Source organism: Populus trichocarpa, chromosome 7, assembly GCF_000002775.5.
Source record: "Populus trichocarpa isolate Nisqually-1 chromosome 7, P.trichocarpa_v4.1, whole genome shotgun sequence".
In the NCBI taxonomy this organism is placed as follows: domain Eukaryota; kingdom Viridiplantae; phylum Streptophyta; class Magnoliopsida; order Malpighiales; family Salicaceae; genus Populus; species Populus trichocarpa.
In genome coordinates this window covers 4,302,098-4,329,670 of record NC_037291.2, presented here as the reverse complement: position 1 = coordinate 4,329,670, position 27,573 = coordinate 4,302,098, and the positions used below count along the sequence as shown (strand labels likewise).

The 27,573-nt window shown below is 31.2% G+C and overlaps 4 protein-coding genes across 4 annotated transcripts; 2 read left to right on the top strand and 2 right to left on the bottom strand.

Moving 5' to 3' along the window:
* The first annotated feature begins 2,676 nt into the window (after positions 1-2,676).
* On the top strand, positions 2,677-5,815 carry LOC7483096 (uncharacterized). Its single transcript, XM_024605779.2, has 3 exons — positions 2,677-3,216; positions 3,440-3,546; positions 4,543-5,815. Exons 1-3 carry the CDS (start codon positions 2,809-2,811, stop codon positions 5,285-5,287), a joined length of 1,260 nt encoding a protein of 419 aa, XP_024461547.2. The 5' UTR covers positions 2,677-2,808; the 3' UTR covers positions 5,288-5,815.
* Positions 5,816-7,921: 2,106 nt separating this feature from the next.
* Positions 7,922-9,776, top strand: LOC7483097 (glutelin type-D 1). The gene is made up of 3 exons (XM_002310088.4): positions 7,922-8,337; positions 8,651-9,371; positions 9,477-9,776. Exons 1-3 carry the CDS (start codon positions 8,142-8,144, stop codon positions 9,628-9,630), a joined length of 1,071 nt encoding a protein of 356 aa, XP_002310124.2. The 5' UTR covers positions 7,922-8,141; the 3' UTR covers positions 9,631-9,776.
* A 252-nt stretch (positions 9,777-10,028) lies between these two features.
* Positions 10,029-14,461, bottom strand: LOC7483098 (probable 2-oxoglutarate-dependent dioxygenase At3g50210). The gene is made up of 12 exons (XM_024605542.2): positions 14,163-14,461; positions 13,849-13,964; positions 13,319-13,437; positions 13,157-13,220; positions 12,627-12,694; positions 12,168-12,226; positions 11,923-12,088; positions 11,763-11,782; positions 11,634-11,680; positions 10,761-10,841; positions 10,584-10,673; positions 10,029-10,499 (listed from the first exon to the last, which is right to left on the bottom strand). Exons 1-12 carry the CDS (start codon positions 14,194-14,196, stop codon positions 10,374-10,376), a joined length of 990 nt encoding a protein of 329 aa, XP_024461310.1. The 5' UTR covers positions 14,197-14,461; the 3' UTR covers positions 10,029-10,373.
* A 6,832-nt stretch (positions 14,462-21,293) lies between these two features.
* On the bottom strand, positions 21,294-22,763 carry LOC7462596 (protein IRX15-LIKE). Its single transcript, XM_002310675.4, has one exon. The coding sequence runs from the start codon at positions 22,488-22,490 to the stop codon at positions 21,534-21,536; it is 957 nt and encodes a 318-aa protein (XP_002310711.3). The 5' UTR covers positions 22,491-22,763; the 3' UTR covers positions 21,294-21,533.
* Positions 22,764-27,573: the final 4,810 nt, after the last annotated feature.

Below are 27,573 nucleotides of genomic sequence, written 5' to 3'. Positions count from 1 at the left end.
AGACACGTAGTAAAAACTCATTTTCTTTTAGAGTTTTTTTAATTGTAAATATGATTAATTTTAACTGTAATATCCATAACAACCATGTTTATTTTTTCAGGAAAAAAAACTAATTAACCCTTATATATCAACTTGAATAGATGAATATAGAAGACTTTTATGCTAATGAAAATTATATTAATGTTAAAAAAAAACTTTTTTGACGAAACTCTTGATGAAGATTTTTAATATAACTAAGTGTTTGAATTAATATACACTATAGTTGGATTTGGAATAAAATAATATAATCATTAAATTACATTAATGGAAATTATCGACCTGATTGATCTTTTATGACGTTCTAAATTATTAATAATTATGCGGTTGCATAATTATTAAATTATGAAACTCTTGATGAAGATTTCTAAATCATAATTATTAATAATTTACACTTGGTACAAATCATAAATGACGTTAAAGGATATAATTCTATATTTTTAAATTATATTACATATTAATAATTTAAACATGATATATATATATATATATATATATATATATATATATGATTTACTACACTAATTTATTAAAATATGATTTTACAAAGTGTTTAGTGAAATCCAAATAATTTAATTTAATTAGATAATAAAAGACCAAATAACAATAATAAATGGGCCAATTTAATTATAAAAAGATCATGAAAAGTAAAAAAAATATTAACCAAAATGAAAACACTAAGATTCCAACTAGTCAAAAAGAAAAAAAAAACAGGAAAAGTATTTTAAAAAACGACGTGAGCCAACCAAAGTAAGCATGTCAAATATAAAATTCAGGTAATAAGACCTAGATAAGCTAACAAAATGAAAACAAAACCTAAAGTCCAGCTCCAAAAAAATCCAACGTAAAAGAATGGGATTACAAAACGTCAAATTAAAAAAAATCAACCCACAAAACCCTGTGACCCAGATTATATGATGAGATAACCCAATAGAAGAAAAATAAATAAAATAAAGATTATGAAGCTTGATTTTAAAACAACCAAAGTTAACTTGTCAAACTTACAGTCTAAGTGATGTGATCAAGATAAATGAATAGAAAGGAGTCAAAGAAAATCACGAAGCCTAATATTGAAAAACTCCAACCTTGAAGGATGGAATTGAAATAGAAAACTAGTTACCAACCAATCTAATATTAAAGAATAAAAATAAATATTAATTTAAAAATTTGCTAAAGTAAATTCCACAAAGAATGACAAATAAAATGAACCGAGATAACGCAGATCATTTTCAAAACCAGTGAAAAAATTTATAGAACAAAAATAAATAAAAATAATGAAGCCTAACTCCAATTAAATAAATGCTGAAATATAAAACTAAAAAAAAATAAGCTTAAAATAAGAGAAAAACAAAACAAGTAAACTTGGACAAACCTCCTAAACCTAAGTTGATTTCAAAATCTCGCAACCTGTAAAATCCTAGATTTGAGCTCAATCAAAAAGCTCAATTCTCCATCAATTTAATTTTGAAGGGTGAAATAGAAAAAAAGAAATTAATTTAAGAAATTTGCCAAAGTGAAAAAAAAAACAATCAAAATAATAAATACCAAATTTGATATGAAAAAAAAACTTAAAGATGATCAAATTATAACCAAGGAAATCCTAGATCCGGATGCAATCAAGAAACTCAATTTCTAACCAATTTAATATTTAAGGATGAAATAAAAAAATACAAATTAAAAAAAAGTTGTCAAAGTATAAAAAAATAACAATAAAAAAATGAGGATCAAATCTATAAAAAACAATCGAATGAGGATGAAATTGTAAAAAATAATTTTAAAACCATCCCAAATAAAACAAACTTGGCATGAGATAACAACAAATAAATTAAACAAAACAACCTTGGCCCAAGTCAACTTTGGTTAAACCACAAAACCTGGAACACGACACATGATATTGAGATAATCTCATAAAAAAATGAAATATAAAAAAATTAATTGTAAAAATAGACTTGGAGAACCCATGTCAACTTGGGCAAGTTAAATTCTCAATCAACAAAATCCTGATAAACAAAATATCAAGGTATGAAATCGAAAAAGAAAGTTTCTATAAAAAAAGGATCCAAAACAAAATAAATAGTAATTAAAAGAATAAGTAATAAATCTAAAATTAAAATAAAATATTTAGGGATGCAATTGAAACCAAGTTCAATTAAGAAAATGATAAAAAAAAATAGCAATAAAAAGAACGAGGACCAGATGTGAAAGATACAAACAATAAAGAAGGATAAAATTGAAAAAAATTTTCAATTTCATGAATTATTTAAAATAAAAAAAAAATAATAAAAAGATCATAGACCAAATGTGAAAAGAAAAGAAAATTAAAAGGCTATTTTGAGACTTTACACGCTAGACACAAAAATCCAGGAAGAAGAAAAAAAAAAAAAAAGATCATCATCGACAAACTAGAAGGAATTTGTGAAAACTAATATTTAGCTACTGAACGATGTTGCGTGCGTTGTTATAAAATAAATGATAATATTTTTAATTTTTTAATTTTTAAAAATATGAATTGTTTAAAATATAATAAAAATTACTTTTAAAATATAAAATAATATATTTTTTATTCTTTAAAATTTATTTTTATTATCCGTATATTTAAATAATATCAAAATAAAAAAAAATTAAGAAAAACTTTTTTAAAAATTAAAAAATGCGGTTTTATCACGCTTACCTGATAACTTTGCTTACAGCCACGATCTTACAACCATAAGAGAACATCTTTCAGCTGCGGCGGCGGCGGGGTTGTTTTTCAATTCCCATCGTTGCCTTTTCATGAAATCCAAATCCATCTTCTCTCCACAAAACCCTTGTCTTAAATCTCTCTTTTCAACACCGCTAGAGTCTCTTATGGCCACTTCTCTAGACCTAAACGACGACTCTCCCTGCTCCAATCCCCAGCAACAACAAACAGAAACCCATGAAAATTCATCAGAAACGGCATTGCTTGGTGAGCCGAGGGGGTACCTGAGCGGAGAGGCTCGTGTGGAGCGTGCATGGGGTCATTGGAGTAAACTGGGTCGGCCCAAGTTGATAGTGGCTCCTATGGTGGATAATTCGGAGCTGCCGTTTAGAATGCTTTGTAGGAAGTATGGAGCTGAGGCTGCTTATACTCCTATGTTGCATTCCAGGATTTTTAGTGAGAATGAGAAGTATAGAAGAGAGGAATTCACCACTTGTAAGGTAAACTAACTTTTTAACACTTGTTAATTTTGGAGCAACTGTGTCAATTTCTTGCTTGACCCTAATTTCGAGATGCTACTGTTTGTGTCCATGGGAGGGAATAAATCGAACTAAAATTTTGATTCAATCACTGCAACTTTGGAGCATGGAGTATGCAGCAGGGGATTTCTTGCTTAATATTTTATTTATTTATTTATTTGCCTGACTTTGAGAACAATTGCAGGAAGATCGCCCCCTATTCGTCCAATTTTGCGCCAACGATCCTGATATTTTATTGCAAGCAGCGCGGAGGGTGGAACCTTATTGTGATTATGTGGATATCAATCTAGGGTAATATTGTTAAGCAATCATCTACTTTTTAGCATCTTTACTTGGTATTTGTTGTACTGAAATATGTGCATTTCTCTTTCTTTTCTTTTTTTCTTTTAAAAAATGATTGATCCAAGTATCCGTTTTCAAACATCTCTACAGACTCTTACTAGCAGATCATGCTTCTCTTTCCATATTGCAAATCAAGTTTTAGGTTAAGTTCCAGTGTCTCTGGTTTGTATGAAAGTGTTTTGTTAGATTAAAGATATTTCTGGCTGCATAGAACTTTGAAGTGAAATAAAGTGTTGGTTTTGTTTAGTTAGCATACTATTCTTGTTGGTGCCTGGCTCTCAAGATCCATCCTTTCCTTCAATGTTGTTGTGATAAAAAGAATATGATTGAGCTCCACCTGAGAATATGTTAAAATGAAATCAGCACCATAGAATTGAGACAGTCTTTTGTTGAAATATTATGTAATATAAAATGATGAAGCTTTTTCCATGTCATGAATTGGCTTAAAAGACTTTAAATGCTGCAGTGATTAAATGGTCAAGTGCAGTGAATATTGGAATACTAAATCAAACACTTTCGAAGCAGTTCAAAAGTACTTAGATAAGCCATGTATTTCTACACGTAAGAGTGGTTGATATACTGTTTTTTCTCGAAACAATAGCGGCATTAAAGACTTATAACTTTCCTTTCAGTTCTTACACTCAAGCCCATGTAGATTACCTTGAATTTGAAACGTGGAAAAAGCTACAGAAACAAAAAAATTCTACTTATGACTGGATGAAAGTTGAACATGACATGGGGACAAAATCTATGAAAATTGTTCCTGACCATGTTATGGCTTTCCAGCCTATATGGGAGCTTCTTCCAGCCCAGTTGCTTCCCTTGCCACCGATATTTAGAACTATCTTAGTCACATTGCCAGGATCCTGTTTAAAGTCTTCTAATAACAAAACTAGTTTAATCACTCTTGACTTCATGAGAGTTCTGGTGATGGGATTTGTGCAGATGTCCTCAGCGGATTGCCAGGCGAGGTTACTACGGAGCTTTCCTGATGGATAATCTTCTACTTGTGAAATCTTTAGTTGAAAAACTAGCTATCAATCTTAATGTCCCTGTGTCATGCAAAATCCGGGTCTTCCCCAAATTGGAAGACACAATTAATTATGCTAGAATGCTAGAGGAAGCTGGCTGCTCACTTTTAGCTGTCCATGGTAGAACAAGAGATGAGAAAGATGGAAAGAAATTTCGTGCTGACTGGAAGGCCATCAAGGCTGTAAAAAGTGCTCTCAGAATTCCAGTTCTTGCCAATGGGAACATACGGCACATGGACGATGTTAAGACCTGTTTGGAAGAGACTGGTACTGATGGTGTGCTTTCAGCTGAGACCCTTCTTGAGAATCCGGCTCTCTTTGCTGGATTTCGGACTGCAGAATGGGTAGATGATGGTGAAGAAGGCAACAAAGATGGATTGCTGGACCAGGCAGATTTGTTAGTGGAGTATTTGAAATTTTGTGAAAGGCACCCTGTGCCATGGAGGATGATCCGTTCTCATGTGCACAAGATGCTAGGAGAGTGGTTCAGAATTCATCCTCAAGTAAGAGAGGATCTGAATGCACAATCCAGATTGACCTTTGAATTTCTATATGATATGGTGAATCGACTTAGAGAGCTGGGTGTGAGGATTCCACTTTATTTGAAGGAAAAGGATAGTCATGTACAAGGAGTTCCTGAAGATGGTTTGGCCAATTGAAGCATTATCATACAAGTTAATCGGGTTGCAGGTGCTTATTTTCCATGCTTGTAGCACACTGAGAAGATTATCATTGACTTATACAGATTGTTTTGTCGTTAGATCTGTGCTAAATTTCTAGATGCCCAATTAAGCTAATCCATTCGTCTAGGAGTGAGGGGTGCAGAGGGCATTTTAGCTGTCAAAAAGCGGCACCTCAGATTTACACTGGATTCTTTTGGTTCCATAGTAAATTCTTGGCAAGTGTCTTAGTTCTCCCTTTACTTTTGAGTTTCGATTTTTTAAAAAGCATTGTTTTGAATACCAGGGAGATGTAACAGTATTTTTTAGGTTCTTATTTATCAGATGGGAAAGACACTTTCTTGTTTCTTGTCTCTCCTTGATAATAGATTGAATCAAGTGTCTTCCGTGATTGCCAATGGAAAATTAAACCTCTGGCATGTCTCATTTAAGTAAGCTTTGTGTCTCGTCCAATGTACTCGATTCTCAGGCATGTCTCATTTAAGTAAAGCTTTGTGTCTCGTCCAATGTACTCCATTTTTTCTAGGTTTTTTTTTTTATATTAACATGGATATCTAGAAAGTTAATGATCATGTCTACAGTGGCCATTAAACATCTTGTTTGAAGGACAGTAGTTGTTTTTTTTTTAATTAAAAATATATTAAAATAATATTTTTTTTTATTTTAAATTTTATTTTTGATATTAATATATTAAAACGATTAAAAAATAAAAAAAAATAATTTAAAGCAAAAAAAAATATTTTTAAATTTTTTCAAAAAAAAATATGAAACGCAAAAACAAACCGGCTCATCTTATAAGTATCTTATCTTATATTAATTTCTAGTTTTGATGTAGATAATTTGACATGGATAGTTAAATTTTAATTTGAAAAGAGGATTCAAATAATCAAAGGAGAAAAAATTTAGAAAATCATAAAATGTAAAATTATTATACTTTCTTTTCAAATAATATAATTATGACTGGTGAGAAATCAAGATAATACACTTAAAATATCTTGGTTTTCAAATAAAAAAGTCACAAAAAAAAGAAAAAGAAATAGAATTATAAAAGCTCATATTCTTAAAATTTCATCTAAGTTTATAGCTTAGATCCGGTTTTTAGAGGGTTGTACAGCTTGGTGATTTGTTTAGGGGATAAAAATGAATCTAAAGCTATGGAATGCATGCATAAATTCTACTCTTCTTGCATTTACAAGGGGTTAAAAATGAAGAAAACCTATCTTTTATGCATATACTAGATGTAAGTCCACGAATATAATCTACAGGGATTTTAAAATTTTGTTTTTATGGGTAAATATAATTTTTGAAACTATAATTTTTTTACATGGGTGACCTTAATTTCTTACTAGAATATGATCTATATTCCATGATTTTCTTAATATTTTCCTCCTTTGATTATTTAGATCCTCTTCTAAATTAAAATTTTGGCTTCCCATATTAATAATAATAATAATAATCTAGTTTCTCCAATTTTATCAATCTCAAAGTTTAAAAATATAAAATATAAATCTTCTATTTTTTTTTGCCTTGTACTGTACATCATTTGAATTTAAAAATATAAATAAGAAAATTAATAAAATATATGCCAAAATACAAGTAGATTCAAAGAAAATATAAATTAATTTAAAAGGTAATAAAATCTAAATTAGTATTTATAAAAGAACACTAGACTATTATCTCTATATAAAAAATAACACATTCTATTTATGGAACTCATTAACTAAAATGGGTTTACTCATTGTTTAGAAAAGATATAAAAGAATTCCCAATAATTATATAAAATAAAATCCGCATATCACTTATTGATTTTAGAATTATTATTTTTAATTATAATTTTTTAATTTAATCAGTTTAACACCGTTTCACGTTTTCAATTGATGAATCAACTTTTATTGTTTTTTAATTGTTCGTTTGAAAGTACTTTTCAAAGAACTAATTATGAGAAGATTAAGATATTTTATCCTTGAACTCAGTCAAGTATTAAAGTTCAAATATTTATGGGTCTAACGAGTTGTCAGACTTATTATTTCTACGCTTAACCAAACACTAATATTATTTTTAATATTAAAATTAAAAAGTTTTATCAAATATTTTGTTGATCGATAATTATACATTGTAAGAGAACAAAATTTCTAATTCTCAAATTGTTTTATATCTTTTTATACATTGTAAGAGAACAAAATATCTAATTCTCAAATTGTTTTATATCTTTTTTCTGTCTTCAAAGTAAATTAGAATGAAAAAAGAAATGATAACTTTTTCTTTACATATTTAAGTATAAATGATGTATGCGATATCATGTATACATTTTAATTAAAAACAAGAGCTTTGATCCCATCAAATTACTTGAAGTGGGGTTCTATTTGATTAAATTTTAAGAGTTCAAGGACTGAAAAATATTTATCGGTGTGAGTAATTTTTCTAGACAAAAAGGGAAAAATTAATTCAAAGAAGACATTGATAAAGAATAATATATTAGGGAAGTGAAGTGCCTAAGTAGGAAAAAAACTCAAACAATAATTCTCAAGTGCCTAAACAGGCAACAAACTCGTATAATACAATCTTATAATTCATCATTTACGATTTTATCCCATTGGATAATCTTATCGGTTTAGTGATAATGGCATAATCTTATCGGTTCTCTCCGTAAGCATAATCTTATCGGTTTAGTGATAATGGATAGTAATAATGATGGATAATCTCCGCAATTACTACTGTGACATTTAATGCAATATTCAATCTCTATAAATACCAGGGCCCTGGCTATGTACAAAGGATCGAATCAATTGTTAGAGATAAAGTTGTGGTGATATTTTTGTTGTTTGTTTGAAGGATGGCGATTGATCTATCACCAAAGGTGGCAAAGAAAGTATACGGAGGAGATGGCGGGTCTTACTGTGCCTGGTGCCCATCTGACTTAGCAATGCTAAGAGAAGGGAACATAGGTGCAGCCAAGCTTGCCCTTGAGAAGAATGGCTTAGCTCTTCCTCGTTACTCTGATTCTGCCAAGGTTGCTTATGTTCTTCAGGGTATATTAATAATTCTCCTTCTACTTTCGACATGGGTTTTTTTTTTTATGCTATTTAATCCATGATGATTGGCTGATTATTTGATGGTAGTAATAATTCTCCTCCTACTTTCAACATAGTAGTATCATTTTCCTAAATCTGTTCTTAATTTGATGGAGCTTAAAGGATTGGGGTATAGATTCAATTTTAAACTTAAAGAATAAAATGGAAAGAAATATACTGTGTTGCAGATGCTGATCTCAAAACAATATCTGGGGAAGAATTTGCTTAGCTCCTGTAGATGTTTTTATCTTACCTTTTATTCATTTTGCAGGAAATGGAGTGGCTGGGATTGTTCTTCCAGAGAAGGAAGAGAAGGTTGTTGCCCTTAAGAAGGGCGATGCTATTGCCCTTCCTTTTGGGGTTGTTACATGGTGGTATAACAAAGAGGACACTGAACTAGTTGTTCTTTTGTTGGGCGACACCTCTAAAGCCCACAAAACTGGTGAATTTACTGATTTCTTTTTGACTGGCTCCAATGGCATTTTCACTGGATTCTCTACCGACTTCGTGAGCCGAGCATGGGATGTAGATGAGGAGGCTGTGAAGTCCCTTGTTGGGAACCAGACAGCCGAGGGCATCGTCAAGCTTGATGAATCGTTTGGGATGCCTGAACCGAAGGAAGAACACCGCGAGGGATTTGTGTACAATTGCGAGGAAGCTCCACTAGATGTTGATATTAAGGGTGGTGGAAAGGTGGTTGTTTTGAATACCAAGAACCTTCCTTTGGTTGCTGAGGTTGGGCTCGGTGCTGATCTTGTAATGTTGGATGGAAGTGCGATGTGCTCTCCTGGTTTTTCCTGCGACTCGGCATTACAAGTGACATACATTGTCAGTGGCAGTGGCCGTGTTCAAATTGTCGGTGTTGATGGTCATAGGGTCCTGGAAACTACGGTGAAGGCTGGTCATTTGTTCATTGTTCCAAGGTTCTTCGTCGTTTCAAAGATTTGCGATCCTGATGGGATGTCATGGTTCTCCATCATCACCACTCCCAAGTGAGTTTTGCTTTTATATATTTACTCTTCTGTCACACTTCCATATTTATGCATGTTTCTAGCTTTTTGTAAAGACATTACAACTCCATGCATGATCACTTGCAGCCCTATATTCACTCACTTGGCTGGAAGGACTTCAGTGTGGAAGGCTTTATCTCCTCAAGTGCTAGAGGCATCCTTGAAGGTATCTCCTGACGTCGAGCAGCTTTTCCGTTCCAAGAGAGTGAATGAGGAAATTTTCTTCCCACCTCCAAAGTGAGGAATCATAGCTTCATTTTCACCCCTACCCAATAAGAATTTACAGAGTTCCCTCCTTCAATATCAGTGGATATAGGCATTTATGCCAGTAGTTTCAATTCTCTCATGGATTATTATCATTTTATGATATGGGTTTTGCTTTGATTATACTTCTTGCAATAGTAGGAGTTAGCATATCCGGAGAAGTATTTTGACAGTTCTTCTTAATACAATGCCTTTTTTATTTTCCATATAAAATTGAACTCCTTCTAAACAACATGAGACATGCCAGTCAAAAATATATCTTCAAGGGAAAACACTCACTGCACTCTTGCCTGAAGTTTATAATTGTTATGATTAGGTTAGCTCCTAAACCTACAAAAATCTGAAATCATCTTATTTTTCTATTGGAGGGACCACTGCAGATAATTAAATTTTCAACTATTTCCAAATATAGTTGGGAACAAAACAATATCTTAAATAAAATAAACAATAAAATTTTGCATCCACATTCCATCCATTAGAAAAAAAAACAGAGAGGTTACTTTGTAGTGCCACATTGTTGAGAGTAGACTTTCACTGGGATGAAATTCCTACGAAATCAATAGGGTAAAAACAGAGAGGTTGCTTTCAATGTTGAGATTGCAACATTTGCGTACTGTGTTTTCTTCTTCTTCTTCTTCTTTTTTTCATTCAAAGTAAACCTTGTTGCGGCAACTTGGGATTATTCGATAGCAAATACAAGATAATAACAAGATCTAGAGCTCAAACAAAATTGGTTTCAAGTTTGCTTGCTAGATGCTCTCCATAAACGGCTTTTCCAAACTTCTTAATACCTCCAGTCTTCTCCTTACAAATATCTAAAGGCTCCACTGCAGCATCGAAGTTGGGCTGTTCATGCAACGAAGGCACAGTGTGAGGGTCATTTCCTGGAGCAAGAGAAGACAATGCATAGAAAGGATATGTGGGACTAACCTCGTAGAAATAAGCTACGCAGGCCCGATATTTTGGAGAAGTGTTGATAACTCGGTGCAGAGTGGAATCATACATACCATTAGACCAAATCTGCAGTTTACCAAGGTTCATGATAATGACTAACTAGAAACCAAAGCAAACAAACATTAAGGTCCATTTTTGTCCAAATTTGCGTACCTTCAGCATATCTCCAATGTTGCATACAAATGTTCCCGGAATTGGAGGGGCAGATATCCACTCACCAGACAGGTTTCTCACCTTCACCAACGAATCTAAATTAGGAACTAAAGAACATGACACAGCTGGGATTTAAAACAGCAGTATGAACTCAAAGTTTGAGGCTACAGAGGTAGATAGCCAAGATATAATGATGCCTAAAATCCCGTACTGATATCAATGCTTCTACTTTTCGCTTAGCTAACAGAAATATTAACTCTTCTTTTTTCTTCTCTTTAATAAGGAAGGTCGTGCGTGCTGCACTCACAACCGAAGCCACATTAAGCACTGTAAAAAGATATAACATGAGCTGGTATAAGCAATTATTAGTTCTACAGTTGTTTTACAGCTAGAAACCATAAGAGATGTTTTCTATTGGTGTTCAAGCACATTCAATAATCCTACAGCCAAAAGGTCAACGTATTTTGATGTGATCATTGGAATGGAACAACAAAAACAAAACAACTGTACAGGAATTGTTTAAATGTCCAAAAAAAAAAAATTGCCACAGAAGCCTTCAACAATCTTCAATTGTACTCATTACACGATAAAAATGGAAAACAGTCTGATCACAGACAAATTTCAGAGCATGTCTAACAGTCTACACCGAAGTCCAAACAATTATTGTCTCTATAAAGAGCATGATAAAACCCGGTTGCAAGTTGTGGACAGAGGGTTGACAAAATAAGCAGCTTAATAGAGTAACTATATTTCTTATGTTTACAATACTCTTAAAATCTAGAGATTCAGAATTGATTTTTTTTTTGTTAACATATAGCAGATCATAGTAACAGTAGCTATCCTTGAAATCAGGACTTTAATTGCATGATTTACCTGAAGTGCGGTAATACCATCATCCTGATTGACCAATGTCATCAAACCTATCATGCAACAATACACAATGAATTAATCCACAAAATAGATTTATGAGCCAGTAATCAGCTTAAGGTTCATAAACTTTACCATAGTCTGTGTGAGCTCCACTGTAATGATTTGCACAGAAGAATTGAGAAGAGGGCAGAAGAAAAGAAAAGAAAAGAACAACATTTGCATTAGACCCAGCAACTTAAAGCGGCAAAAGGCTAAAAAGCCAAAGAGCACCAAGAGTAATAAGATTTCTTACCATCCTATGTCGTTTTCAGGTGCATTTTGGCCATTTGTATTGGAAACACCTGGATAACCAATGACACGCAACACCCAAAATGCATCTCCAGCTCGTTCACCTTCAAATTCATCAGCTGATCCACCCAATGCCAGAGCAATTCCCCGCATAATTTTTCTTGACAAGTCTATCAGTGCACAGAAAAACAGAGTTTCATACTGGACAAAGTGTGATAGATAAAGAGAAAGAATCCCAGAAATGCGTGCCTGTGCAAAAGCTGATATACTCCTCCATCAGTACTTTGAAATAAGGTGGATCATGTGGCCTGCAAAAGGGAGCACAGAAAATGAAAAAAACAAAAGATCAGTGTTGAGAAGCAACCTAACCATCCAATCAACACAAACTCAACAACAGAATCAACATTAAGCTTTACAATGAATGCTAAAACAAAAGAATCAGCAATTAAAAGCTATGACGTGGTGCACAGAAGAAACTTGAAATAGAAAGCTTATTAACATATAGCCAGTTTCACTTATCCAAAAGCATCATCAATATAAATTCAACAGGCAATCAAGTATTCCTAGACTATGATGGTCAATTAACCAGTCAACCTTAAGTAATATGGTGGAAAGCACTTACTGGGATAAGATCTGAAAATTTTGAAATATAAAGCAAGAAAAATATGATAGGGGAAATTTCCAGGAATCATTGAAAGTTCTGCATACCATTGATTAACTCCTTCAATGATCTTGCCAAGCGCTCCATACATCCCTGGTGTTACCTCTCTATAACACTGTCCTCAAGAACCAAAAAGAGCAATTATAATCTTGTGGAAAAAACATAGAAGAGCAAGAGCAAGAGCAAGAGCAAAGCTGACATAAACACATACTACGAGAGAGAACATCCAAGTATATCTCACATGTATGCCAAAGTAACTATCTTCAGAAAACGGACACAAATAAAGTGACTAACATCATAGCCTGTGAAAATTAATATTGGGTAATTGGAAGAATTTGTTTGAACCAAATTGTAAGTACTTCTTGATAAACATTCTTAAGCCATGTCACTGATTGGTCAATGATGGTTCAGACAGATAAAAAGAATAAATAATTTCAATATGGAATCGCATACAATATACAACCTTTGTTCCTTTCTTATATTTATTTACATGTTTTATTAATTTCAAGATAATTTAAGAAGACATTAACACTTAAGGATCACATGCATAGGATGGCACTAGAAAACTAATACATACATCGATGGCTTCATGCATATCAGGAATGCCTTTGGTTATGTTTTCTCCGATCCTCTGATATCCCCTGCATTCAAAATGAGACCTCGCAATTTGAATATAGCCTAGAATCCTACACGTAAATCATAATCAGAAAGATATGGCTGGCTATTTCAAGGAGCAAACCTGTATCCAGCAGCAGCACTCAACTTGATTTTCAACTTTTCTTCATAGGGAAGATCAAAAAATTTGCGTGTCACATTCTTAACATCTTTAATGAGGGAATCGGGTATACCATGTCCCTTCTAATGAACCACAAGGTAACAGGACAACAAAAAAAACCAGAAAATAAGTCCAGAAAATAAACAAAGAACATTTCCTTCTGACTATTTGTAGACAACACATCATCTAGAGTAGGAGAAAGGCGGTGTCTTTTTCCAATTTAGCATAGAACCGATTAAGGCAACGCAATTTCCCCCCCCCAAAGAATTGCTATCCAGAAAAGCAACATAAAAATGTGTTTGAGGAAGAATTATCCTTCTAAATAGCTGTTGTCACTTTCCCCTCCTAGAAGATGGGAAGAAACGCCATTAAAAAAATATGGATAGAGACCAAATTTGATTTCTAATGGTTCCATCCCATCCTTAGTTATAGCAATTCAACCAAACTATAAAACACAAAATAGCCACAGAGAGAGAGGAGAACAAAAAGAGTACCACATAGAAGAATCCAGCTTCTCTACAAGCCTGGTCTAATTGTCCAACAACTTCAAGAACATCTGGGTCTTGAACTCTCTTCGGATCATCACACTTTGCCACTAATGGACTAATATCTGCATAACGCAAGAGAAAAGATGACACACAATCTTAAATTTGACAAGAAGAAGGCTTCGGTTTCAGAAGGATAACTAAAACTAATGACTGAAAGCTTGAATCTTGTCATGTTTAGATAATGAAGAAAACAATTAAAACTATATTTTTGTACGTATGTAAAGTGGGTCTTAATAAAAAGTAGAAAAGATGTGGATTACCTATAATTGGGATTGATTTGAAGTCGGTTGCCATGGATGGGCAGCCTCTCAGTGATCGGTTGACTGAGTCGGAAAAGAGATTGCAAGTTCAAAATTGTTCGTTCAAAAAACAGTTAATTGGTTTCTCTCTCAGAAAACTAAACAAGAAAAAATTGGACGAAATTAACTCGGAATTAGCTCCACTTTGATATTCGGATTACTGGGGTCCTAATTGCATCCCATATTAATTTTGGGTTCAATTAGATATCATTTATTTTAGTTTTTAATTTCAAGACTATTCAGGGATGATGCATAATGTTTTTACGTGAGTATACCAAACTTTATTGTAAATTGCTCAAACATTATATTTTATTTATTTGGTACAGGAAAGAAATGTACAAGCCATGTCATGTGATTGAGTCCTAAACTTTATTTTCTTATAAGTTATGTATTTAATATATATGCATTGCACATTTTTATTTCATTTTAGACCAATAAAAATGCTTATGCAATACATTCAAAGTTTTAACAATACTAAAATACCTCATCAATCCGCTCCCGTGTGCTTCAAGTATAAGCAATTCACGCATAGAACTTAATGGAACACACAAACGACTCTTTTTAAACAAATATTCATCAAGTCTATAAAACTTTTTAAAAGTTGAAGTTTCACAAACAATGTAAACATTAGCAAAATTACTATCATATTTATACAATTCTTTTATGTGTTCAAATCCTAAAAATCTAATCGGTATATATTTCTTAGCGTGATGGCATATTCTTTAGTTATTAGTGTTAATATTTTTTTAAAATATTTATAGACAAATATAATTCTTAATCTATTTTATTAAATACATGTATTAAATTTGATTTGGTAATTAAAATTTCTATTATTGCTGGAAAAAACATTATCAATATCTGCATATTCTTTTTTTACATTAAAAAAAACTAATCATATAGTATTACATCAAATAAAGTTGTAAACAAAGCTATAACATGTAATCCGAGGATCTATTCAGCCCAAGATCTAGATCCGAGATCAAACAACTTTATTCTTGACACCTCAGATCAAGATTTTTTTCTAACATCTTTTAAACAACTCTGTTTCTTTTAAAAAAAAAAAAGTTTTCTGTTGTAATTTTATCGAGTCAAGTACAGGAAGACCAGCAAAAATCAGTCCTGTCTGGTGGGTACCAAATATCAGTGGTAATGTACGTTTAATTTGACAAGCAATAATGTTTGACGCAATTATTGATCATCTTGAAATGTCGAATTGATGGTTACGTTTGCAGAACATCCCAAGAAAGTGTACATCACAAAAAGAAAGTCAGTGGCCATGAATGCCTGTAAAGAATAATCTCCGGAGAGAAAAAAAAAAAGAAATGCTTTTAAAAAGAATACATGAAAGGAATGAAGCTTCAAATTAAATAATTAAGAAAAGCTTGTAAGTACAAACCTGAAGAAGAAGCATGGAAAAATTAAAAGTTATATATTTCTCTCATTTTTACATTATCTTCTGGGTGATGAGTTTTCAGAGCAATTTGAAGATGGCTTAGGCTGCGTTTGTTTATCAAAAAAATAATTTTTAAAAAAGTTTTTTTTTAATTTTTTATTTATTTATTTGCCATTACAAAAAATAATTAACGGAAAACACTTTTCGGTCAATGAAAAATACTTTCCAGTCAAAAAAAATTTAGCTTGGTTTCCAGGAAAGTGTTTTCCTTTTATTTTGGGTGGAAAACACTTTCTGAAAGTTGTGAAAAATTTAGAAATATCATATTATTTGCTGATTATATCAAATTTGGTCCTCAAACTTTTAATTGTTATATATATATTATTTTGAATATTTGTTTTTCAATTTCATCCCTTATAATTTAATTTTTATATTAATTTTGGTTCTCATTTTTATCACTGTTATTTACTTTTCCCTTATCATTTTTTAATTAAAATTTTTTATCCATTAAATTTGGTCCTCATTCTTTTGATAGTTACTTATTTTATTTGAAATAATTTATGAAATATTAATTATTATTATTATTTTAATTTCTTCATCTTTCAATTTTTTTTTAATTTTTTATATTTGATCTCTATTATTTATTTTATTTGAGATAATTTATGAAATTATATATTTTTTTCAATTTCATTCTCATTCAACTTTTTAATTTGTAAGATTTGTTCCTCATTATTTTAATAAACTTGAAAAAATAAAGTATTAATAAGTTATTTTACAGACATAACCAAACACTAGAAAATATTTTTCAACTTATTTTTCATTACACTACCAAATATCAAAAAATAATTCACTTTCTCGGAATTCACAATCATGGAATTCACTTTCCAAAAAAAACTACTTTCCAGCAAACAAACGGGGTCTAAGCAAAACCAGATTTTAGTTAATCACTAGTATTATAACCGACACTATGCCATAAAAAAAATTACAAGTTAATTCTTAATGCATTAGAAAAAAGTACCAATGTTATGAATGTATTTTATTGAATCATGATTTTTTTAATTAAAAAATATAAAAATGTTATTTACGCTTAATGAAATAATTTTTTTAAAAAATATATCAACCAATAAATTGAAAAAAATGTTAATGCTAATTAAATACTAAAATAAAAAGGCTAATATTTTTTCAAAAAGCAAAAGACAGATGATTGGACAAATATTTAAGCTTGACTTTTCTTTTTAATTTGTCATCTCTCGTTTTTACCCCCTGTTTTTCAATATATTTTAAAGCTAATTTTTGGCCTTTTTATAATTCTCAATCTTTTCTTTTATTGTTTTCATATTGATGTATTTTCAAAAAAATAAAAGATTTTGAAAAAAATTATAAAAGAAAAAGAAAAGTAAATAAAAAGTTTAGTGAGCATAATGATAGTTGAAGAAGGGGTAAGAGACAAACATGAATATGGAAAAAAAAAAGGTGATACGATGAGAAATGTATGAAAATTTTTACAAGGAGATGAAATATGAGAGAACAAGGAATAAAATGGGGGATACATGGGAGGAAAAAAAATTAAACGGTATAAAAAGGGGTGAATACTAGAGAAGAGGAAAAGAAAAGAAAAGGTTAAAAACATGCAAAGAAAAAGAGAACAATAAAGTAGAGAGAGAGAGAGAAAAAAAAGAGAGGAAAAACCATATTCGTCTTCCTCCTACTCTTTCCTATGAACCAAAAACCCAAGACCAACCCTTGCCACCATGCCTTCCCCCATACCATCGTTGCTACCTCCACCATAGCCCAACAACCAACAACGAGGCCTAACCTAACCAATGCTAATAACAGGTTGTCACACAATCATAATTGCTTTTAATGTTGTCAATTACTAGACTCAACAAACTAGCATTACCACCGAACAAACCAATCCAACCACCACAACCCTTTCTCCTTCCAAAACCAAGCCAATTCACATTAAGAATACCATTTTATTCTCCCTAGTAGATTAGAACCGAACCCTCTATTATCACAATCTTTTTTTCACTTAAGTAGAGTGACCAAGCCAACTCACCACCTACTAGCCTCCTCTTCTCTAGCAGTAGCAATATACAAGACAACTATAGTCTAACCGACCCGACAACCCAGAGAAAGGAAGAGAAAAAAAAACCAAATTGAAACTTCTCATGCTTAATCTCTCATTTCAAGTCATTGTTAGCGACATTGTTGGCGTGGAAAGAAAGAAGAGAAAGAGGGCTACCCAATCCAGTCAATCACGTGCCTCTCAAGCCATTAAAATGTTGATCCATGCGCCACTAATCATGGCAGTGTGTGAACTGCACATGCCGACACTACCTCCCTTTATTCAAGTAGCTTCAACTCGACTTTATTTACTCTAGAAGGTTGATTTTCAAATCCCAAATGGATTCTTAAATAATTTTCAACATGGTATTGAATGTTTGTGATAAAAATATTGATTATTTTTTATAATTTTTAATTTATTGCATATTATTGTTATTATTGAGAAATACCTGAAATGTTGGGGTCCATACCAAAATGTGACCAAACCCCCCATAATGCCACTTAGAAATTTATTCTTAAGGTGGTATAAGACCAGAATCAATACTCTGCTATGGGGTTGGTAGGATTCGGTTGTGATAGGTTTCTCTAAGCGTAATGGTTTGGTCTTGGTATAAAATTTATATATTGATATTTTTTAGAATTTATATTTTATGTGTAGATGTTGTTTGTAAATGGTTTAGTCTTGACATTGAAAATCTTATGTATGCTTGTTTATTATGAGTTTGTGTTAATAAAGTAGTGATAAATTATTTTTATATAAAAAATAAAAATATTGTTTTTATTTGTTTTACGTGTGTATAAAAATCCTCAAGAAATATGGTTATATATATATATATATATATATATATATATATGCCATTTTTATGATTGTATATTAATTGTTTTCTTTATTTATTAATCAACTCAGGAAGGTATGGCTGGACTCTATTCTTTGGATGTCGCTTAGCAAATAATGCAATTGATTAGTACATAATCCTTTTTAATATATGATTTTAAACTTGTTTTTAAGTGTTAATTGTTTTTATTATTCATTGATCTACCCAAGATTGTATGGTTTGATATTAGGTCATGTCTTTCAGGTGTTGCTTAGTAGATAATAAAGTCAATTTGTACACATTCCTTTTTAATGTGTAAGTTTTAAACTTGTTTTCATATGTTCATTATTTTTATTATCAGTTGAATAACCCATAATTGTATGGTCTAATATCAGGCCATATCCTTTAAATGTTGCTTAGTATATAATAGGTCAGTTAATACACAATCATTTTCAATATGAGATCTTAAACATGTATTTATGAGTAAATTGTTTCTATTATCCATCGATCAACCCATAATAATATGGTCCGATGTCAAGCCTTCTCTTTTGAACATTGTTTAACGGGCAATGGAAGTAATTAGTATGAGATTCTTAAACATACTTTTACAAGACTCTTTATTTTTATAAATTTATATTGTTGGGTTTAAAAATGCCTTGTCAATACTCATCTAAGTTACTATTCTAGTTATCTAGTCAATTGCTTTCAAGAAGCAAAGTTATCTATGATGGCAACATTACTTTTAAAACAAGAAAATATAAATATTTTTAAAACCTCAACAATGTGAAAAAAATTCTTATTTTACACGTTATGCCATTATGAAATGATTAATGATATTATTAATTTGTTCAAGGTATTATGTTACATCTAATCTCATTTACCCACCATGTAAGGACCCTTAACCATCATTAATAAATGCTTTCTCTCGTCGCTTCTTTTTTCTTTTTATATTTAGAGATTGAAATGTAATAAAATTAAAGTATGGACACTGAAAAAGACTTAATTGCACAATTGACCCATACCCTATCTTTATTAATCCTTAAAACTCACATGAATTTCAAGAACACCATCACTAACTGTGCTAATGAGTTAGGGTGAGTAGTCTAAGAATTATGAGTGAGCAAAATAACTAAATAATCAAATTATTCAAAAACAAACATTACATAAATTAATAGAAAAAAACTAAACTGGGATATCAAACCAAAAAAGCTAATTAAGAAAATTTTAAAAATAATTTAATTCGGATTTAGTTTTAGATTTGAGAAACACAAAAAACTAAACTAAACAAAAGAAATATTTTTTTAAAAAAAACAGTAAGGTCCATTATGAACCTGTTTGGTGTTATATTGGTGTTATAGTAGTGATTGTTTTTCAAAGTATGTTTTTGCTTTGAAATATATAGAAATAATATATTTTTTATTTTTTAAAATTTATTTTTGACATCAACACATCAAAACGATCTGAAAACACCTAAAAACTTAATTTGAAGTATAATAAAAAATTTTAATTTTTTCAAAAATATTTTTGAAATACAAAAATAAACGAGCTCTACATTATAACCTCTAGGTAAAACTCAAAAAGGCGGACTAATTTGGTTTTTTAAATAGAAAAGAGGACCAAACTAAACCAATAACTGTTTGTTTTAAATTTGGTTTAATCTTGAAATTAATATACCAAGAACAATTGAATTTTAAATTTATATATATATTTTTTGTATTTTTCAAATTTATTAAATCTCACACACACTACACAAATGTATCTTAAAGTTCTTATTTATAAAATAGATTATTAGATAAAAAATAAAATAAAAAATCCCTAAAATGTTCCCACAATCCCACATGACATGAACTTGTTATGGAATATCATTCGAAGATATATGACGATAAAAAAAGAGAGTGTAAATATGCAAAAAAATCCTTGCTAACCACTCACATTTAATTTAAACAAATTTAGCTAGAAAATAATTTACATTTATTCAGTTAATTTAATGAATATCCTTTGGTTAGAATAAATTATTTAAAACGAACTACGTACTATATATACATTTTGTTTGTCTTGATAAGAATATTTTTTTTAGTTTTTTCCCATTCTTCAAAAATAAATAAACTTCATGATATCACTCAGTAAACATATTTACTCGTTTAAATTTGTGAAAGACCCTCCTGTTTAATGGTTAACAAGAGCCAAGCCGGCTTGATGGCTCTCTTGTTTTTTAGTGGATAAGGCATCGCTATGCGCAGGGCAAGTCACATTGTTGACTCTAAGCCGTACTAAAGGAATCTAGTCGTTCCAAATTGTCCATTGATGACCTTGATCATGCATTATTGAGCTCAATAATTTGGAAATATAATTATGTATGATCCCACTATGACGTTGAGGGAGGAAGATTATATCGAATATTTAGCACTTCGGCACTATGCTTCTTTGGATACCAGAAGCTGTATTTTTTCTACGTGGTTGGAAGTGTTTTTGAGTTAAAAAAATATATATATATTGATTATTTTGGATAGTTTTTTTACATGTTTTTTATATTCTAGATAAAAATATTAAAAAAATATTAATTTAATATCTTTTTAATTTCAACCACGTTATCAAACAATTAATTATACAATACTTTGACTGTGCTTCTCATTCATGATTTTGCCTGGAGGCAATATTGTGATTGCCTCTGCAGAAAATCCCATGTCTGTTTTTCTGGTTTTGAAACCATGTGCAATATGAGATCAATTTCTGCACTAAATTGTTCCATCTGCAATATTGACTTATCTCTGACATTTAAACGTGATGCTGCTATAACAATGAACAAGGAGAAGTAAGTAACACAAAAATGACAATGGAGACTTCCAATTCCATGAAATTACAACTTGCATTGCCAAAAAAGAATAACTTTTAGACTCCCCACCAAACAAAAAGAAAGAAGAAAAAAGAAAAAAGGAAAAGGAGGGTATAAGAATTTCAAATGATCATAAATAAACCACGATTTTTTTTTACCTTCTTTACACCACCATTGACCCATCGGCACTTTGCTTATCATGATCAAGAGGATCATCAAAACAATTAGGATGGTGAAGTTGATGTATGGTTGCGACAGAAATGGAAGCTATTCTCGTCCATTTTCTCTACTATAAAATGAGCAAGCATGTCATTAGACTCCACCAAGTTCTCTCTGCACAAGAACTCATCACCATAAATTTTCTCCACATTTCTGTAGTAATCGTGCACAAATATGTGAGTCTTGGCATTGCTAGCCTTCCTGCTCCTAGCTAGAACACCAGCTGTGAAGATTGGTGTCATCCTTCCTGGACCATCTGGTCCATCCCCTCTAGGCCCATCAACCAATATCAGATCCCAGTCAACCTCATAGACATGATTAGGCAAGTCATTAATCCCAAGCTTACACTCCGAGAAGAGTAAATTCTGCACTGGCCTGCATTCATTTTTTATCTGTTTGTTGGTGGAGGCTATAAGTTCTCTCATTTCTTTCATCTTGGTTGTGTATTGGACATCAAAGACATCAATCTCAGGATGTAACTCTTCATAATAAGCTGCGTAGTAGCGATTTTCTTCGATGAAAACTGTGCGTCCATTGTGGTTTAGAGCTTTCCAGAGTAGGGTCTCGTGTGTTAGACCAAAAACAAGAAAGTTACAAGGAGATGAGCACTTTCTAAGTACATCAGAGATTGGTTTGATTTCGGCATGCGACATATGGAAACTGTCATTGGATCTTGAGGCATAGTGGAGGAGAGTATTGATTACTGATGTTGGCAGTGGTGCATTAATATTGCCAAAGGTAGAGCTAGAAGCCGAGCCAGCTGTGACCATGGTGGTGGTCGTAGTGGATTTGATAGGTAAGATCTCTCTTGTGTAGATTAGTGTAAGAAGGAAAGCAATAGTGAAGAATGATACAAAGGCAAGGAGCCATAACCGATTGGAGCCTCCTTGTTTTTGGATATAAGGATGAAGAAGAATAAGCTTAGTGTTGCTGTTGCTGTTGCTATTGCTACTGTTCTTCATCTTTTGAGTGAAACAGAGAAATTTGAGAGAGAGGTGAAGGGTGAAATCTCTCTTGTTGTGCTGTGATGGTAAAGATTTTGAATCTTGATGGAAACGAGTAAAGAGGGAATGATTTAAAGATGGATTAGCTAGCTCAAAGCAGCAGTATATCTCTAGCTAGCGACCAAATAATTAATTACAAGTCAGGAGTCGCTTTTCCTTATTCATGTTAGTTTTGGTTCTCAAGGAACCTCTATTGTATAATTTAAAATTATATAATGTCATTGCTTCAAAGAGGAGAGAGAGACCTATGACCTGAGAAGATTATAACACAAAAGCAACCATTGGAGGATGCCACACCTACATGGATTATTACTTGAAAGAAGTAGGAGATTAAGGACAGAAATTGCTGTTTAAAGCACTGCAATTATTGAAGATTTTCTCTAATATTCTCTAGTTGTGTTGAAGAGTTGAAGCCTGTGCATGTATAAATGGGAGATCATTGTAGTCAAGGAAAAAAATTTGTTCGTGAGAGAGTATTGCAACAAGAACACAGGGCAGCCGATGAACTGTAGCTTCTATGTAAGAGAACAGGAAAGATAGTGAGCAGATTCTGAAGTAGCCACGAGATTTGTCCGATCTTGTCCTATGTTCAAGATAATGTCCCTCAAAAGTTCGAAACCATTGACATTAGACATCCTAATTCCAATATAAGTGATGAGAATTGGGTATAATTATAATTTAAAATATTTTTTATTTAAAAATATATTAAAATAATATGTTTTTTTTAAAAAAAAATTATATTTGATATCAGCACATTAAAATGATTTAAAATTATAAAAAATAATAATTTTAAATAAAAATAATTAAAATTTTTAAAAAATACTATTTGAATTGCATTTTATCTAAGTTATTACTGCTTAAATGTGGATCATGTGATTATAACAAAAACATATCCTTAAAACAAGAAGGAGAAAAAAGAACTAAAACATATGGATTTCCCCTAAATATTTGGTAAGAGGCTAAACAACTGTATACTTAACCAAAAGATTATATTATCTATTGTTTCAAACTATAGAAATTTTTCTCAATTAGGTTTTAATTCATGAATTAATGAAATTTCAAAGTTTTGGTGACTGTACCCTCACTGCCAGACATTCTTCCTCTCTTTTTTCTTTTTCTTTTTTGATCCAAAATCACCTACATTGCATTCTAAACATCCTTAAAAAATATACTAAAGATTAAAAACCTGAAAATTACAAAAAAAAAAAAAAAAAACCTAAACTTTGGTATGTAGTGTTTTGAGATTCACATATGATTAAGGATTAATAAATTAAATTTAGTCAAACAAGCATACTTGTTTTGGTAGCAATGGTTGCAATATGTTTTACGAAAAATTAGTTTCTATACTTGTCTATTATGTTTTAAAAAATTACAGTTTATATTTTGAATTTTATAGGGCATGCTACATTTTATATTCTCATGCCAAAGAAAAAATCAATAAAAATATCTGATTGTTTATAGAATTGTTATTATTTTTTATTTAATAACTAGAAAGTTTGTGTTGTGTTAAAATAATAAAAATACTATAAATTTGATTATTGCTTACTTTTTTTTTAAAAAAAAATAGCCCTTGTTCAATTGCCTTTAAAATAATCAAAATGCCACCTATACTAATATTTAACAATTAATTTATCTTCAATGCCTCACCATTTCCACACACAATCAAACATTAAATTCTTTTATAAACCCTTGCCATTTCTAGCCACGAGCAATAATTCCAGCCACACTCTGCCAATTTCCACACACCTTCTGAGTACTACAACAACTCACCATCAAACACATTTAAAATCTCAGCAAACAACATATATATTACACACAATCAAACAGCAAATTTGCTAACATTCAACCAAAATAGAGAAAACATTGTAGACAAATTTTTATAATTCAATTTTTACATATCACTAATGCATTCAACATTCCATATATAGTACAATCATTGAAACTAATCTTTTTAAATGAGTTTCTTACCTTAAATGGATGATAATTCAAGTGAAGAATGCAAGAATAACCCAAGTTCTCTTCACTTTTCCCTTCCTTCTTCCAATCCCTCTAAAACCCTAACTTTCAAGTTTTAAAATTAGATCATAATTCTCTTAATTGCAATTTTTTTTTATTTTTGATCCTTTGTGTAATTGATATTTTTTCAACTTTTTTCTTCGGCATTTGATTTGTTGAGTGTTAGGATTCATGGTTTTTCGAGATGGAGTGCTTTATATTTAGTGTATTACATCACGAGTTTGAAAAGTTAATAAAAGTTAATATAATATTTTTTTTGCACTTTTTTTTTTATTTCACATTGTATATTTTGAAAAATAAGCTTTGTAGTTTTATTTTGTTTCCTTTTGATCAAGTTATCACGATCATAACCTAGGCAACAACTTTGGTCGGGTAACTTGAGTATTTTTTTTCTTCTAATTTCATCATTTAATATTGAGTTATCTTTGAATTCAACTTTGTAGTTTTTCCTTTAAACAAGCGTTTGTTTTTCTCTAACTATTCTTCTCACCTTTTCTTTTAAAATTTGATCTATTTACTGTCATTGTTTTTTCTATCATATTATTGAATGAAACTATCTTATTAAATCAATATGGTCTATAACTCGAGTCATTAATTTTTGTTTGAAAAAAAAACACACGCCAGTAATATTTGAATATCATTTTTTTATATTACAAGGAAAAAACAAGTTTACTTTACAGCGAAGCACGGACCACCTATCTAGTTGATAGCTATAGCATAATACATAATGATGCCTCTAAATCCAATCATGGGCATAAAGCCCAAATCAGAATTTATGTGCGTGTAAACAATGGGATATACGTGGGTTCTTTGTAGATTCGAAATCCTGTTTTGAAATCTGAATGTTTTTTTTTTTTTGAGGGGGAGAAAAGAAGTTGTATAGTGGAACGAGGTATATAATTATAAAGAACCTCTCAAGTTTGCTTTTTTTACCAAGACATACTGTTTTCAGATGGTTGAAGGCCTTTCCTCGATATGCTTTGGGCTTTGTCACTGCTTAGTGACCCAATCAGCGTCATGATTTGCCTAAAAAACCCACCTGACGTGACATTTTGTGGTGTTTTTAGTTTGTTAACATGCCCTCTTTTGTGGTCAAGAAAGCATCAACTTTGCTCATTGAAATATTGCCAAGGAAAGTGAGCATTGAAAGAAGAAGAAAGGCAAGAGGGCAAATTGTTTGTGACATGTTACGTAAGTGCGTTCGCTTTGAAAAACGGGGCAGATGGGCTTTGCTTTTCAAAAAGATGACACGACGCTATCTTCAATCAAACTACCTCCCAAGAATTTGCTAATCAGTGAAATCCCACGCCAAATTCTTGTAGTTGAGACAAATTACAAGTCCCACCTCATTGAAAACTATACTCCAAAGTTCATGATTTGCTAGAATTTTATGTTTCAAGAGCAATTTTTCTTACAACATCAAACAATTATTGATCAGCCCGACAGGTTTTTTGATGTAATTACTTGTCGAGAAAAAATATTTTGTGGTCTAATTTTTGACATAAATAACTCCGACCGATGAAGATCTGATTTTAGTTAAGAAAATGCTTAAATAGTTAGAGTTATTCAGAAACTAAATTTCCAACGATTATCATGATCATATATTATATATATCTGGACGTGCCCAAAATGTGTTGAGCGAAAAGGACAGTAGAGCCCAAAACCCACATCATTACATTACTTGGTCAAATTGAGCAGTGCCTTCGTTGCCGTGTAATCTTCTGATCTCAATCCAAATTAGATTGTCTTGGCGCACACTTGAAGCTTCCCAAACCAATAATTTGCTATCGTAGCATGCTTGTTTGCTGCTGTTCCTGTCCCAAGCAGCTGGCTATTATTAATCAAGTTACCTCATCCTTTTCTTTTCTTTTCTTTTCTTTTTCAGGAAAATATTTTATATTTTCTTGTAAAATATTTTTTAATAATAATAATAGTTGTTGTGATGATTTGGTGAGATAATAATGAAAAAAAAAGAGATATTGGTGAAAAGATCATGATAATAACAAGAAAGGAGGTGTTGGTAGAGAAGGAGATAACGGTAAAATAGTAGTGGTGGTGAGATAACGGTGATGATAATGAAAATGAAAGTAAAGTGGTCATGATAACAATAAAAAAAAAGGTGATGATTGAAATGGTTTGATGATATAGTAATTGAGTTGTTATTTATAAAATATCTCATGAAACTTCATGAGTTATAATTTTTTTTTAATAAATGAATTAAGTTGAAGAGTAATCGTAAAATATTTTTTTATGGATCAATTTTTATATAAAATATTTTACAGAAAACAAATATAAAAAAACCGACTTCTAGAAAATAGTCTTTGGAAACAAATATAAAAACATGTGAAAAATATTTTACACAAAACTAAGTGGGACCAGTTTCCCATGACTTCAAGGATTGGTCTGGAAATTAAAAAAAGAAAAAAGTATATTCCTTTTCTTGATTTACTAAGTTTAAATCTTAAACATTTATGAGAACTATTTAAATACACTTACTGATATGTGATATGTGAGTGCATTTTAAGTCCCTCAAGAAAAATAAAACTTGTTTTAATTTACGTGAAAACTAATTTAAGAATATATTTTTATGATATAATAAAAAACAATATATATCATATGATGTGTCCACCAATGACGATGCACCCTCGTTCTGCAGGTCACGAGCTTGAGGGCTCACGGATGCTAACCGTATAACGCACCACTTATCATGACCACTAACTTGGAGCAGAAAGAGCACAGAACCATAGGTCCACACATGACAGAACCATGACAAATGGGTGCCACTGTGGATTTTACAAATCGAAGCCATACAGAGTGTAAAGGGTGCGTTTCATTGGGTATAATACTGTCTGAAAATTCACAGATACTGCATTGCAGTGTTGCCAGATGGACTTTGCTGCAACCTACAGGAGCTACGCGCGACTTTTAAAATTGTTTGTTTTCATGTTTTAAAAGAATTTAATTTTTTTTAAATTATATTTTTATGTTTTTATATATTAATATTAAAAAAATTAATATATTTCTT